At 33.6% G+C, this 17,316-nt stretch overlaps 1 protein-coding gene across 6 annotated transcripts in view; it reads left to right on the top strand.

The window, feature by feature from the left end:
- Positions 1-17,316, top strand: part of ASCC3 (activating signal cointegrator 1 complex subunit 3) — a 329,433-nt gene that overhangs the window by 204,315 nt on the left and 107,802 nt on the right. For all 6 annotated transcript variants that reach the window (XM_087865343.1, XM_045806995.2, XM_045806990.2 and 3 more), the window contains 8 exons: positions 1,273-1,371; positions 2,328-2,496; positions 5,467-5,687; positions 6,929-7,014; positions 8,429-8,595; positions 8,705-8,850; positions 8,976-9,096; positions 11,318-11,460. In XM_087865343.1, coding sequence (XP_087721469.1) covers positions 1,273-1,371; positions 2,328-2,496; positions 5,467-5,687; positions 6,929-7,014; positions 8,429-8,595; positions 8,705-8,850; positions 8,976-9,096; positions 11,318-11,460 — 1,152 coding nt within the window. The remainder of the gene's footprint in view (positions 1-1,272; positions 1,372-2,327; positions 2,497-5,466; positions 5,688-6,928; positions 7,015-8,428; positions 8,596-8,704; positions 8,851-8,975; positions 9,097-11,317; positions 11,461-17,316) is intronic.

The raw sequence follows: 17,316 nt of genomic DNA, 5'->3' as shown, positions 1-17,316 counted from the left end.
TCTTATCTGTAAACATGCATAATAATAATAATTATCTTTCTCACAATTTCTGTGAGAGCTAAATGATGTAAACTTACATTTAATATTTCTATAAACATAAAATTTTACATGAAATACAAAATTAGTTAGCCATATACTCATATTTCACTTAATATTTAATAGAGGGGTTTTGAAATGTGTAAAAGTTTTATTTCCTTTTTCTCATACTGGTTTCTTCTGTCAGTATCCATAAAAACATCCTCCACAGTTTGATTTAATTCATTAGTAAGATAGATACTTAATAGTTTGTATAGTAAGCTCTATCAGTTAGAATGCTGTTGGCTGCAAGAATAGAAAACCTGACTTATCTCAAAGTGACTTATGCAAAAAAATATATTATCTTCCGTAATAAAAGGTCCACCAGTAGAATAGGCCCTAAAGGTGATTGAGTTTATGTAATGCTACCCTTTAGGGCCCATCTTTTTGCGACACTTTTGGCTACTTTCCAAATGTTTTCTATACTTCCTTGTTCACATTTAACAGGGAAAGGTGAACACACCCCTACTTCATCAACCCAGAGCATGAACCATAAGACCTTTTCCTCAGTCTAATTGAGCCAGTATTGGGCATGTGCCTTTCCCTTACCACAAGCTGTTTGTTATAAGGGGAATACTGTAAGCTGATTGGCTTGGACTAACAAAAATCATCCTGAGAGTCGAGGTCACCTTCTCCTGAGTTACGTAAGAGAGAGATGAACACTGAACAAGACTGGGCTTTGTTAGGAAAAAAAGAGGAAGAAGAATGAGTACACAAAATATGGCATATCTGTCTATCCAACGGAATATTATTTGTCAGCGAAAAAGAATGAAGTCTGTTACATGATACAACATGAATGAACCTTGAAAACATGGTAAATGAAAGAAGCCAGTAACAGAAGACCACATATTATATGATTCTATTTATATGAAATGTCCAATATAGGCAAATCTTTACAGAATAAAGTAGATTGTGGTTGTCAAGCTTGGAGGTTGGGACAATGAGGGAAGATAAGTAGTGACTGCAGATGGGTGCAGGGTTTCTTTTTGGGGGTAATTCTAAAATTAGATTATGGAGATGGTTGTAAAAGCTTTGTAAAAACCATTAAACTATATACTTTAAGTAAGTAAACTTTTTTATGTAAAGTATATATCAATAAAGCTATTTTAAAAAGAGAATAGGTGCTGGATTTGCAAACAACAATATCCCTTACTTGAGTTAAAATATACTTAGTATAGAATATTATTTTTCTTCTAGGTCCATGGGACAGTAGGAGAACCTTGGTGGATTTGGGTAGAAGATCCTACAAATGATCATATTTATCATTCAGAGTATTTTCTAGTTCTGAAAAAACAGGTAAACATGAGTGTGTCTATTATTATGTTGCTATTGTAGAAAGAAGAAAATATAAACTGAATAATTTGTTTTTACCTATTTCTCTATAATTGCATAGTGCCCTTAAAGTCTTTTTTTTTTCTATTTATGTTTCTGTTTGGTTTCAAAGATAACAGGAATTGCATGTTATTGTATTCATATATTCAATGTGATCTTAGTTTGAGAAATTGAATTGTAATCTTTATCATGGCTTAAGGCATGACTTCCAGAGGAGTGAAATATGTCAAATGGATGAGATAAATAATGTAATGGGTAAATAAAATTAAATAAATAAAAATTAATAACTTTAGATGTTACAAAAACAAAATACTAAAGAGTATTGACTCACATTGTGAAAAGGCATTTTTTTAAATTTTTTATAAATCCCGAAAGACTCAATTTGATGCTAGCATATCTTTAACTGTGATGCTTCATCCAAGATTTCTCTTTTTCTCAAAAAGAAAACAAACTTTAGGCTGGGAACCCTGGGTGGACAGCAGTAGAATTTCATAGCAGTGTTTGTTTTCATGATTACCTTCTATTTATGCTAAGTTCTGTTACTCCACTTAAGGTAGTGGTAAAATTTAAAGAAAAATATTAAGTAAATAGTTCAGTAAAAATCATAGAGTTAAGTAATTTAATGAATGAAATTTAGGAAATTCTGATAATGAGTCAAACTGGTAATCTGTTAGTACATGATGATATACATATAATATCGATTAAGTGTAAATTTTACTTTCTATAATATCAGGTGTCCTCAGAAGGGAACCATGTATCAATTTCTGAAGTGCCTAAATATCTCAGCTATTTAGAAACCCAAGATATTTTCTTATGTTTAGTACCTATGTTGCTATATATAACATTTTCTTAACAATAGACTAAGAAGGCCTTTATGATATCAGAATATTCATATTCACTTGAGACTTTATTTCATGTAGGTCATTAGTAAAGAAGCTCAACTTCTGGTATTTACAATCCCTATTTTTGAGCCCTTGCCTTCCCAATATTACATCCGAGCAGTGTCTGATAGATGGTTAGGAGCTGAGGCTGTATGTATTATCAACTTTCAACATCTGATTCTACCAGAGAGACATCCTCCCCATACAGGTAACATATTGAATAGTAACTTGAAGCATTGATATTGTTGTTTTAATTAAAGTTGCAAAATCGGAATCGGAATCCAACTTATTTGTCAATATAATTTGAAAAAAGACTTTCCAAAATCAAATCTATGTATACATTTGGTAGAGCTTAATGGTGGGTCTTAATTTTGTTTGAGTTCCAAAACATTAAGCCTAGTTCAATTCTCATAGCTCTAACAATCTGGAGACTCACTACTTCTGTATTATTATGTCTTCATTTCTATTTTTTAAAAAGATTTTATTTATTTGAGAGAGAGATTGAGAGAACGAGTGGGAGGAGGGTCAGAGGGAGAAGTAGACTCCCTGTGGAGCAGGGAGCTGGATATGGGGCTCCATCCCAGGACCCTGGGATCATGACCTGAGCCAAAGGCAGATGCTTAACCAACTGAGGCACCCAGGTGCCGGCCTTCATCTCTATTTTAAATACAATCATTACATTGGAGACATTGTAACATCTCCATATCTCCTTCCTTTTCCATTGCAAGTAGTAATTGTCATTTAATCTGTGCTTTCTGGGAAGCTTTTGAGGTATCCTTTTTGTTTGCATTTATTGCTATTAAACTTATTTCTGGTGTGTTAAATTAATTAAATTAATTAAATTGAATTAATTAAAGTGAATTGTAGGTTCTTTTTCGTCCATATAGTGTGCTTCTACACCAAAAGGAAAAAAAAGAGCTAATATTAAGGAGTCAGGTTGTGATATCATTACAGAAAAGATTCACTATACCTCAAGTCATTCATCCTACAAACAAGATGTACCCTTTATATTGGTTCTCTTCCCCCATGGTAATATGATAAAAGGGAATACAGTAATCTATAATATCATGTAACAGTTTTTCATTGTCGTAACTAACAGAAATCCATTTTAGATTTTTGTAACATGAGGAAGTGCCTTTATATTTTGACTTCTTAAAGAAGCAGAATTTTATGAATAAATGTTTATATTGGTACTTTTAAGTGCCCTATATTCTATTTTTAAAATATCTTTAGATTAAGCTATTAATGTAGTTTTTAAGTGTAGTTCTTCTTGAGAATTCATAATTGATGATTAATGATTTCAAGAGGCCCTTAACTTAGAGAAAAATAAAGGTCATTTTTTTTCATATAATTCCTCTGAAAACAAACTGTTTTCAAAATAAAAATGTTATTCCTTTCTACTTTTAATGAATACATTTTTTAACAGTCCTTTGGGAAATGAAAGTAGACATTAATGTGACTTTAATCTTTGCCATTTTTTGTCAGATGTGTACCTTGTTTATTATCTTAGCTTATCTTAAAGAGAAATACTTTAGACTACAGCTTAAAATCACTTTGATATCTTGACAGAACTAAAATTTTGTCAACATAGAGAAATAATGAGATTGCAGTGTCTACTGATAAACTCATTGAAGAGGACCTTTCTGTTTTTCTTCCATCAAATATGCCTATATGATATCTATAATCTCAAAATATATAAAAATGTTTGCTGCTTTAATTTTAAAATATATGCTACCATCATCAGTACTAGATCTCGTTGAGTGCAGTACTTGATTTTAACATGCATTAACAGTATATTTTAATGCTCATTTAATCACTTCTCTGTTGAGTGGCCAAGCACATATCACCTTATTTATATAATTAGTTGACTTCTGACTACACTTTAAAAAGCAGTAAATGCACCACCGTGATATCTCAGTTGATATTAGAAATGCATGATGTAACCTCAATGATTCCCAGTTCTATTTGGCTGAATGTGGGTGTGAGTATGGGTGTGTGATTATGTGGGTGTGTGTAGGCACCCTGTTGAGCCTAAATCAAACAAGAAAGTTCCTCACATTTCACAGAAGTGAATCATCATAATTTAGCATTGTCAGCATAAACCAAAATGTTTATTTTTTAGTTCCTGTTAAGAATGTCTATGCTTTGATTAGCATTGCAAGTTAAGACTTCCTCCCTTCTTGATTTTCAGTACTACAGAAAATTTAGTAGACTATAATCTGCTATAGGAAATTTATGCATTCAGCTCTCAATTACCTATGTAATAGAACAGAGGTGTGGGGCTAAGATAATATTTTAAAAAAAGCTTTTTATCTTTAAGTACAATTTTTGAGAATTCTCTACACTTTCTGTTTTGAAATTGATGAATATCTCACACAGATACAGATCACCATGTCCCCTTACAGATTTTTTTTTCCTCCTTATTCAAACTTCAAATGGGTAGAATCATCCTCCATGAAAGAATCCTGAGAGTAAAGTTGCCTTCTAGTTTTCTAACTGATACTTTTCTGGATTATGGGACAATACAGTGTCTGTTAATTTCAAGAGTATATAACTTCATTTCTCTAAATCATTTTAACTGTCTAATCTCCTAGACCTCTAGTTTATATAATGAGATACAACTAAATTTGTTTCTTTCAGTGTTTTCTCAATGCAGTTCTTTTTTACCCATTCATTCTCTGATTTGAAACTCCCACCTAAGTTTCTTCCTGTAATTATTTTAAGTTTATTTTAGTTTACATTGTCTAAACCAATAGCTCACTCAACCATTCTGGTTTGGTCAGTTTTCTAACAGATCAAAGGAAATTTATTATTGGTAACCATTCTAGTACTGCAGTTTGCAGATGGTTTTCCTTTTTCTACAGATTGGGGTAGATTTAATTTTCTTCTACACTACGTATATTTTCATATACCTGTCATTCAGATTACTTTCCTGATTGGAAAAGAGCCATATAGTCATATTAGAGTTGGTATATGGGGAACTCTCCCAGAAAAGCCTCCAATATGTCAATATTATAAATATGGTAACAGGAAGATAAAAAGATATGTAACTAGTATATAAAAATTTGTTAGGCCTTTTTCCCCCTCCAATGAATTAAGGATTGTTATAATTTATTCCTGAGAGTGTTTAGTATTGTGCGTTTTTCCAGTTATGGCAGTACTTCTTTCGACTTTTCAGAATTACTGGATCTTCAGCCTTTACCAATCACAGCTTTGGGATGTGAAGCATATGAAGCACTGTACAACTTTAGCCACTTTAACCCTGTACAGACACAGATATTTCATACACTGTATCACACAGACTGTAATGTCCTACTTGGAGCACCTACTGGATCAGGAAAGACTGTTGCGGCCGAATTAGCCATTTTCAGAGTCTTCAACAAGTACCCTACTTCAAAGGTCTGTTTGAAGGAATTACATGCTTCCATTAAATGAGAAGACGCATTTCATAATCTGCAAACTAGCCAGTTCTAAACACACAGCAGGGTTCAATGAGTAGATTTGTCAATCTCTTAGTGAATGTTCTGGGGGAACCAGATCGGTATTAAAATAACTGGCCAGAAAAAAATTTATTTTAAACTTCGGAGTCCTCTAGTTGGGTTTCTAATGTACATGTCGGTTCCCACATGTCCTTTCCTCATTGTAAGATACCTAATTCATAGCCATATTTATAAGATAAATAATGACTTGTAATCAAATCCTTTTGCTATAAAAAAATGCTAATACTTTAACAAATACAGTTTGATTATACACATGAAATACAGTTCTTATTCCACATTTCTGCAAATGGCCATATTATTGATGGAAAATAACATGGTGAGTGAAATAAGTATTGACTTTATGCTTTCTTGAAATGTGAAGTACATACTCATAGTTTAGAAGTATTATTTTTCAAGAAAGCTAATTCACACATTGTGATTGGAACTATATGGTATTTTCCTCATCATTTATTATTTTATAAATGTTTTAACTTCTTTTTTCAATGATTTTCAATTAGTGACTTTTCTTCCCTGCTTAACTTGAAGTTTTCCTGCTTCTCAGTCTGTTTTGTGGTTATCGATCCATTATAAGACATGTTAATACAACAGTAGAGCTCTACTTTAAATTTGAAAAATTTTATAAAGGAAAGAATTTTGTTTTTCACTGAACGGTCTCTAAGTTTGGATTATTAAAGACCAATTGTTGTTGTTATTAAAAGGTAGAATACCTAAAATGTGTGACTGTCATCTTCCATAAAATCTGCATTAAAATTTAAAAACCATATTTATCTCTCTTTAGAATTTCAAAAGTAGTAACTTTTTCATGGAAGAGTTAAAATTCCGATAATTCTTGGTCATTATACTAGGAAAAACTTTTATTTTCATCAGAATATAAAATACCTAAGGAAAATACCTTCAGTGTTTTTTTTTTAATATTTAACATTTTCTATGGCATCATTTTTATGATGTATTATATTTCCGTCCTACTTTGGATAAAGGTAGTTTGAGCAAGTTAATGACTTCCCATTAATTTAAAATTTTAAGTTTTTCTGTAATAAATGATATGTTTTTAAACCACACTGTCATATGCAGACGGAGTTTACCTTTATTTGAAAATGGCACTATTTTCATGAGATCTCTCTACCCTCCCTCCCCTTTCAGGCAGTTTATATTGCACCCTTAAAAGCCCTTGTACGTGAAAGAATGGATGATTGGAAAGTTAGAATAGAAGAAAAACTTGGCAAAAAGTAAGTTCTTGCTTATTCAGAAGATATGCTTTGAATAATCTAAAAGGACCAACAGATGAAAGATTTGCATAAACCTGTTGAATGCTTTTACAATGATTTTCATAGTCTTTTATTTAAAGGTATTGTAATTAGTGTTAAAATGTTAGCAATATTCCCATTGTTTTAATGTTGAAAAATGAAAGTCCTTAAATTATTTAATATGAATACTTTTATTGGCAAGATAATTTTCTAAAAATTTTTAAATTCTAAAGCAGAAGAAAAGTAAGTTTTATCTCTTTATTTTTCTTTCATATCATTCAGAGGAACTCCCAGAAACCACGTAGAGGGCATTTTACATGTAAAGAATTTACAGAAAAATAGAAATCCATTAAAGAACCTAACTTTTAAAATTGCACAAGGTTATTCATTGTGGTATTGTTTTTAGTAGCAAGATTACAGGTAACCTGAGTGCCCAATAGAACATGACTAAATAAATTTTGTTACATTTACACAATGCAAAATATTCTATCATTCTATAAAGAACAAACTTTTTATATACTGAAGGAATGATCTCCAGAGATACTATAGAAAATATTTTTAAGTAAAGCATCCCATCTCTTATTTTTTTTTTTTTTGAACGGTAAAGAATATAAATTTGTGGTTGCTTTAGGAACAAGAACCGGGTGATTGGAAGATAGACATGTTAGAGACTGTTCACCGCACAGTCATTGAACCATATGAATATATTACATATTCAAAATAATAAATAAAATGTAAAAATAAAATGAATAAAAATAAGCAAAAGCTTTGGGAACACTATACTTGGGAGAACTAATCTTGCCCCTTTTTGTTTTTTGAGGATTAAGACAGGTGTAAAAATTATTTAGTGGTTACCTGAAATTTAGAGTTGGCCTCCAGATTTCCCTCTTCCTCTCTATAAAACTGGGGTCTTCTTAGAATGAGGTAGCACATATTTGCATCAGCGTATGTTGTTTATGTCCAATATGTTTTAATTTGCCTGTAATATCTATAGAAAAAAGAAATGAAGTTTACACATAATTATATTCTTAATGAATGCCTCTTTTTGTCTTAATAATTCCCTCCTTAGAAAGGTGTTTATTCAAATATACGGAGAAGGAAGTATGAGTTCAATTCTATAAAAACACATAGGGCAGAGACTTTGTAAACATAATCACAGCAAAGTTTGACACCTTCTCATATCCATGTAAAAGTTAGATTATTGGTGATTTGAATTTATACATTCTCTTAGAATTCTTAAGAAACATATTCTGTACTGGACTCACAGAAACTTTCGGAAATCAAAGGAACAAAAAGTAGTGTTAAGCATTATAAAATTTTATTTTGAAAGGTATTTTTGCCTTTCCAAGGTCGTCATGTGTTATCTGAGAAAGGGATCGTTTCTCTTCCTTTCCAGAGTTATTGAACTCACTGGGGATGTGACTCCCGATATGAAATCCATTGCTAAGGCTGATCTTATCGTCACTACACCAGAGAAGTGGGATGGAGTCAGCAGAAGCTGGCAGAATAGGAACTATGTGAAGCAAGTCACTATTCTCATCATCGATGAGATCCATCTGCTTGGTGGGTACCACGCTATCTGACACCAGTTTACACATTTTGATTCTCATACGTGCAGCAGCCAGCATCAGGACCTGTTAAATGATTAACATGCATTATTCCTATTTCCTAGGGGAGGAAAGAGGCCCTGTTCTAGAAGTCATTGTATCTCGAACAAATTTCATCTCTTCACACACAGAAAAGCCTGTTAGAATAGTTGGACTCTCTACCGCGTTAGCTAATGCCAGAGACCTTGCTGACTGGCTCAATATCCATCAGGTATGTGGAAGATTGACAAATAGGCATCTGATACTGTGGCTTAGGTGGCTGGATTAAAGAGGCACTTAACATTATAAACTTAAATATGAAAACTGAAAACAATTTCTTTCTCGTTTTTACCCTAGATGGGCTTGTTCAACTTCCGACCATCAGTACGTCCAGTTCCACTGGAAGTTCACATTCAAGGCTTCCCAGGTCAACATTACTGTCCTCGTATGGCTAGTATGAATAAGCCTACGTTTCAAGGTAAGCTTCAGATCCTTGGAATGAAGTAGCAGCCATTTTGTATGGTAGCCTTTAAATGCATTCCAGATAATTTGGGTTTCTTTGAATGCGTGATACTTCTCCAACTTCTACAAATGTAGGTTATGCCTCAGCTGTTAAGGCATAAAACATGTATGTTGAATTAACTATTGAAAATTGGAGAGATTTCATAGATGATACTGTCTTGGAAGTAGAAAAAAATTATGTATTTTTTAAAAGAAATTAAATCATTCTTAATCTATTAAGTTATTTTCTTACAGTAGTAGCTTGAACAAATGATAAGTAGGAGCTATAAGTGTAAAAAATATCACATAATCTTTACCAGAAACCATAAAACTTACAAATTTCATTACTTTTTTTTTTTACAGTGCTTCTGTTTTTGTGTTTTGTTTTATTTTTTGGTTTTCCCTTTCTAACAAATTAGGCAAGCAGGAAAGATTTAAGAATAACACTCCTATTTTATTGAAACATGTTTTGTTTCGGCTGCATAAGGAATATTTATTATATCAATTAAAAATAACCTCCAAAATAAATTCACTAATGTGAACTGCTGTTGATTGTGAGGTGACAGTTGTGAGGTGACTTTTTAGCTGCTGTAATTAGCCTTATGACAGAAGCAAAGTATTGATTGTGAACTAGAGACCAATCTTGGCAGTTCAGATTATTTACACCTCCACAGAAGCATTGTATAAAATCACTAATGAACAATAAATCTGCCGTGAGCTGTTCAGCCACACCTGTTCTTGCAGCAGCAAAAATCCATTAAATGTTGAGGTTTAAAAAAGAGATTCATTCATGATTATGTGTACAAATGATACCAATATTGTACTAACATGTGTATTTTAAACATTATATTTCTAATATGATTTATCAAAGCATTGCCATTTATATTCTGTAAAATTCGGATAAACTGCGAGTGAGAAATAACATAAATGAGTTTATTTTTCATAGTAGGTATCATTGTGATTGCTTATATTCATTTAAGGAGTGGCCGATTGCATACCAATGATTGAAGTGAAGCGTTTTGTGTTATATAAATCAATAGCAAATAACAGAAATACTTACACTTTTCTAGATATGATATCAGTACAGTAGCTGTCCTTATAAACTATTTATTATACTTGTAGTATATCACTATATTTCTTTGAGTTTAGAAATATGATTTTATGATAGCTTCATTTCCCACTCTTAGGGCATAAATATAGTCAAGGTCATGTCAACATTTTTGTTATAAACCTTGTTTCTTAACCCATAAAAAGAAATTCTGCAGCTCACATTTCAAACAAGAAATTACAAGAAGGTTGAACTTTTTATATGAAACTTTTAAATATCTCTGTTTCAAGAGACCTATGTACACATAAGTATAAATTTTACTTGTGCCATCTTATCAGCATTTTGGAGCCAAAGTGTAGGAAAGAAATCTTGTTTCCAGTTAGGTCACATGATTTATGTGGCTCTCTAGGTAATTTTTTCTTTCAGTCTTATTACTCAGGTTTCAAATCATTCATTTCCTCTTCTGTGCGTCTGCCTTCCATGTGCCATCAGTCACGTATAGATTCAGGCATGGGCTTCTCTTCAGCTCTCTTCCACATTCTCTTACCTTTCCACTTGAAACTTTACACATATGTTTTGGGAAAACAGAAAACCTTCGTTTGACATCTAACTAGTTTTTTGATACAAATGCTCAACTATTCCATCGACTGGTAATGACAGCAATAAAAGGAATTTTTTTGTGGCTTTTCTTACAGAGTTTTCATCACTCTGTAGGACTTGACTCTCTCCCCCACACCCCAGGACCAATTAACTCTGTAATATCATTGCTTAGGCGAGCAAAAACACAACTCTGGAAAACTCAACCTTAGACTGAGTATTCATATACAGCTGTCCCTAGAGGGTTGCAGATTTTGTTAACTGTCACCTTCCTCAGCAGCTCAGAATAGAACAGAGACCTGACACAGTTAAATTTCCCCTGTCCAGGCAGTATGCTCCCCCTAGGTGGGTTCAGCTACACTTCCTTTCCTACCATTTCTCTAATATGCTGTCAGGTCCAAGTAGTATTGCAAACAGTGCTGGATTTCATGACCAAATTAAGAATTCACTTAAATCAATTACATTAAGTTTCATGCATCCATTTGATATCCTAATGACATGCAAATTCTGGTATAAATAGCTTACCCTTTTATTTTCCACAACTTTTCAATAGCAATTAGAAGCCATTCTCCAGCCAAACCTGTTTTGATATTTGTCTCATCAAGACGTCAAACTCGTCTTACTGCTTTGGAATTGATAGCCTTTCTGGCTACTGAAGAAGATCCAAAGCAGTGGTTGAATATGGATGAAAGAGAGGTAAGCAGTCTGTTTTATTTCTATCTCTTATACACGTCAAATTAGTTTGTATTATGATATAATGGAAATTACATATTTAATGATGTTTAGTTTTAATCTATATTAAAAATTTAGTATAACATTACAGAAATTTAGGGGAAAAGTAGGAAATGCGTAATACTGCCACCTTAACACTATTAATATTTTGTTGTATTTTCTTCTAATATGTTCCTTGTAAATATTTATTTTTATATCCATATTTATTTCCATATCTCTTCCCTTTAACATCATCACCTATGTATATTATGCTATTCATATTTGTTTTTCTGTTGGAGTGTTCACTGCCCTCATGGAACTTAGAATCAATTTTGCAAAATTAATTTTCTATAAAATATAACATGACCATTTTCAAAAATTTAGAAAACACTAAATATAAGAATTAAAAACCTATTGTTAGCCTTTAACCAAGTAGTAACCATCATTAAAATTGAAGCAACTATAATTTTTTATGTCTATACAATTATAGTCTATTATGTGGCTATCCTGTTAAATAAATAACCATGCATCTGTATTATTATAGGTTTTTCCTTATTTAGACTTATTTCCTCAGTATAAATTTAAAATTCCTGGGTCAAATAATATGGATATTGTTATAGCTTTTCATATACACTGCTAATTATTTTCCAAAAGGGTTGTACCAATTGATGTTCTCCCATTGATACATGTATTGTCAGCAGTGTATGAGAGTCACAGTTTTACTACAGCCTCATTTGTTGTAATTTATTGATATATTATAGGTAAAATATTCCTTGTTATTTTAATGTATATCTTGAGTTCTGTGCGATTGAACTTTTTTTCATGTGTCTATTTACTATTGGTCATCTTTTTTTTTCTTTTTTTGTCTGTTCATTCCTTTTGTACTCTTATCTTTTGTAGTACAGCATTTTTCTTATAGATTTGTGTGAGAACCTTAGCAAATTAAAACACACATAGACACACACCTGAAACTTCATATATCACTTTTTTCCATATATTATTTATTACTATTTACATATACACACATATTAATCTCTATCTGCTTTTATTAGTTAATTTTGCTAATTCCTTAGATGACTTTTTGTCATAGTAGCTCTTTACAAATAGAAGTTTTTGCATTTGGGGGCGCCTGGGTGTCACAGTCAGTTAAGCATTCGACTCTCGGTTTCAGCTCAGGTTGTGATCTCAGGGTTCTGAGATCGAGTCCCACACCAGGCCCTGCACTCAGCCTGGAGTATACATAAATGTTTCTCTCCCTCTCTCTCTGCTCTCCCCCCCAACACTTACTCTCTCTCTCTAAAATAAATCTTTTAAAAAAATGTTTTTGCATTTTGGGGCACCTGGGTGGCTCAATCGGTTAAGTGTCTGACTCTTGATTTTGGCTGAGGTCATGATCTCAGGGCTGTGAGATCAAGCCCTGCATGATCCTCACTAGGCTGGTTGTGGAGCCTGCTTGAGATTCTCCCTCTCCCTCTGTCCCCCCTTTCCCTGCTCACACTGTCTCTCTCTCAAAAAAAAAGAAATTTTTGCATTTTATGTGATACAGTCAGTTAATATCATTCTTTGTGATTCTTTCTACTACTTCTAAAAGTAGATATTCCTCTTTCCCTCCATAGATTTATAGATAGTGATTTTCCTTTCTTGTGCTTTCTTGTTTTCAAAATATTTTTGTCATTGTTATTATGGTGAAAAAGCAGATGAAATCAGTAATAAAATTATTGCATTGTCTTCCTCCTCTCTCCATATCTCCCCTTTATCATCTCATGCAACCTGAAGAATAGTCAAAAGAGTGTTTCACACCCACTAGTGTCCAGTCCCAGCAGTTGGCTTATTTTCCCCTTCCACTTCTCATGAGTCATTTAGGATTAGTAGACCTGTTAGACGATACTGTATATATTACAGTTGTGTGTCAACTAATATTAGTTAACTAATAATTCGAAATGTTCTTGTATAGTCCTGTAGGTGACCTATTCACTAATAAGTAGCAGACTCCAATACTAGCTTTCCTATAAAGGTATCACATGACTCCTTTAAGTAGAGTGACTGCTATCATGTTACCTTTCAGGTTTCATCATGACTTCCTTAATGTTGTTTGTATATACCAAATAATATTTAAGATAATAATTTAAGATCAAAATAATTTTGTCAAAAGTTTTCTTGTCCTGTGTTATTCAGTTAGTATGTTCAAAAGAGTCACCCTGTTGTGTCTAACGGTATCTTGAACTTAGGGAGCAAATGGTGAAAAACAGATGTACGGACTATTGACAGTTTATGTGCAGCATCTGTGTAGGCTTAATATATTTTCTCTTGTTCTTATCCCTAAAAATGTTCCAAATGGACGCTTTCCTTTGAAGTCAAGGTACAAAGTATATACCTATTGAGTATATTTTAAGATATTTATTCAAAATGTGTGTGTGTGTCTGTGCATTTTGCACGTATGTGACTCATATTAGCCTCAAATGTGAACCTCATGTCCTCTTCCCAGCTATTGCACACCTACTGTTTTTTTAATTTTAATGTATGAGACCTAAGAAACCGTGGTCAGCTCAGCCATTGTGTAGAATTACTTCTCTGTTTTGTATTTTTTACTCAGCACAAAAATTTATCACCAAGACTCATTAGAAACCTTAGAATTTACTTGCATGGTTTCTGCTATTTTGTAGATTTTTTGCTGCCAGCATAAGACAGCTAGAAATTATGTCATTTCTGGACGTTGTGTTTCACCAATCCCATTGCAATAATAAGACAATCCAGGCTTTGTTTTTGCCTTTCCTCTTAAAGCCATCACCTTTAAAATCAAAATGTCAGAGGTTTTACAACTGATTGCTATGCAAATTCAATCTGATTATACCAAAAATCTATAAAGCAGGTGTTTCAGTTGTTGAATCCCCTAATTACCTAAAAATAGGAGGACTTTTTAACACTTTAATCTTTATGAGAGTTACTTTCCATAACATTGTGGACTAGAAGCTTAGTGTCAATTCCTCTTGGTGCTTCTTGCACAGTTTCAGATTGGTGTTCTGTGGCAGCAACAGGTAGGTTAGGTGGGTCAGCAAAGGCAAAAAAATAAATAAATAGTTATCCATCCATCTTCTTAATCCAGTAAATCTTCAGAGTACTAGGAAGCAGGAATACCTGTTCAAGTGTATTGTTGATGTGAAATCATACTGCAGCATGGAGAAATCTGAAAAGTAATACCCTTCCATATTTCTCATCAGGAAGTGATTTCAAAAGTTTGTGGGCGTATGCTGCCATATCACTTGGATTCTCAGTTTGATAACCACCACTTCCACCGTTAGCCTCAAACTCGTGTTGGGTTTTTACATTACTTTCTCAACCTTCACGTCCAAGACAGAACCATTGGAATGCCTGAGCTTCACTGTCAAGAATGCAGCAGGCATAGGGAGTATCTTCCCCTCTTTGACCTCTGTGCAAGAGGGGATACTCAGATGCTGCTTGTCTGTAGGTAGTCTTTTACAGTCCTTTAGCAGATTATATCTAGTCACTCTGGTTCTTTTGCAATCCCATTTCAATATTCTCTAGCCAGTGAGCTAAATTATAAAGTTACCCACAACCAACACATGCTATATTCAGAAGTGGAGGGTAGAGAGAAGGAAGAGAAATGAAATTAGTTAAAATATATAAAGTATGTTAGTTAAAATGTGCTTAGAGCATATATGAGATAGCAAAGGTAGAAGTCACAGTGTTTTTTTCAGCAGCATATGACCAAACATATTAGGTCGGGGAGCCAAACAGACATTTGTGATTTTTTTTCTATACCATACATCACCTGCACACTTCTTCAACCAGCCCCTAAGCTAATTAAGATTCTTTATTCATTGGAGTAACCAAAACCCACATTCCCGAGACATTGAAAATTGGATTTTTATACATGCTTGCTATATAAGGCTTTAAAAGTTTTTGATTAATTTTTCAAGTCGATACAGTAGTGTGAGAAGATTTCTCTAGGGTCTATCCAAATTTTTCCTTCCCCTTATTGTGTAGCAGTAACCCAGTTTCGTTATCAGAATTGGTTACCTAAACTACACTATGACCACATTTTGCTTGTTTACTCCTACAATGAGAGATGTGGCTATTTCAGCTTCTAAGTAAATTGGTATATCCCTTGGATGTTAAGCCTCCAAACTAGCACAGCTAGAATTATAGGGAAGAGAAACAAAAATTTTCTAAGTGGTTTATTAGCTGTGACTGCAAAAAACATTGACTACTTGGTTCCTGGAACTGTATATTTTGGCAATGAGAGAAATAGTATCATTTAATGATAACTGCTTCAGAGCATACACCTCATTTTACAAGAGAGCACCCCAACCTTGACAAAGCAATGTCACCTGCCACTCTGAGTCATTCATCTATAAAGCCAGCTCTTTCTGGGTAATGAGAGATGCAATAAGACCAGTGGATACCATGGCATCCATTGTCTTAATCTTTCTCTATAAAGTGAGTTCCTCAGTCAGAAATATTATCATAGGAGATTTTAGATGATGTATAAAGTGTTCAGTAATCTTACAATTGAGGCTACTGACAGCACTCAGTAGGCAGGGAAAAGAATCAAAATCCGAAGTGTCCATTCTAGACATCATCCCAAATAGGTGTCCCCTCTGTGATAGCAAAGATCCAATATAACCTCCTTACTACCAGATAGCTATCTGGTCCCCTGGGCAAGGTACTTTATAATGGGCCTAGGGATGTTTGCACTGGTGCATATTAGGCACAGAGCAGTGGCAGTAGCTGGGTCTGCCTGAGGAAGTGGAAGTCCATGTTTAGCCCATGCATAGTTTTCATCTCTTCCACCACAGCACCACTTAATACATGAACTCACTGCATGAAACACTGGGATCTGGAAGGGAGACTGCCTAATATCCTTACAAGTGGTCGTTTTGCCCACTTGACTATTAATTGCATTGTCCACACTGCTGTTAACTTTTTGGTAAACATCTTCATGGGATATAGGTAGTCTATTCTGGAACCATACTAAAATTTCATCCACATAAAACTTGTGCCTTTCTTGCCATCTGTCGTCCAGTAGCACTCTTGTCAAGGTCCTGACCCTTTGACTAATCCAATAGCTACAGAGTAAAGTGTGGGTCATCAATTTACATCATCTCTCTTTGCAGTAAAGTGATAGGGAAATACTTGACACTTAGCTGTTTTTAGATTCATCCCCAAAAGGAGCTGTAACACCGCATCAGTGTCCTGATGTTTAAGTTGCAAGATTACCTGGTATCACATAGTTAGGCATTTTTTCTCTCCTACATCAAAAATACCCATAAGAGTAATCCTTTAACATAAGTCAATAGGCAGTTCTTACCAGAATTTGTATAGTGTTCATTTATGTAACATATTTATTGAATATCTACAACTTTACCAAGCACTATGTTAGCCAGCTGATCCCAATTCTCAAGGAGCTCAACTAGATAGAAATTTGAAAATATATATGATGAAGCAAATAATATTAATATTATAAAAATTGCTATAAAGTGAGATGAAATATATAAGGGGATGTGGGACTTCTTTAAATAAAATGGTCAGAGACGGCTTCTTTAAGGAGATAACGTTTAAGCTGAGAACAAAAGGATAAGAACAAGTTAGCTACACCATGAGAGAAGATAATAGCATTTCAGGTAAAGGGAACAGGATGTTAAAGGAACTGAGATCAGCTCAGCTGGAACAGAATAAGCTAGGAGGAAAATGGTAAAATTTAAGTTTCAGAGATAGGCAAAAGCCAGCTCATGTAAGGCCTTAGACCCATGGTTACAGAGCTCGGATTTTGATTCTAAGCACTATGGGAAGACAGTCATTTATCTATTTATTAAAGTAACA

The sequence above is a fragment of the Ursus americanus genome, chromosome 11, assembly GCF_024610735.1.
Source record: "Ursus americanus isolate L20-20 chromosome 11, mUrsAme1.1.p, whole genome shotgun sequence".
NCBI lineage: Eukaryota > Metazoa > Chordata > Mammalia > Carnivora > Ursidae > Ursus > Ursus americanus.
The sequence above is the reverse complement of the archived record's forward strand: the minus strand, read 5'-3'. Positions and strand labels throughout refer to the sequence as shown.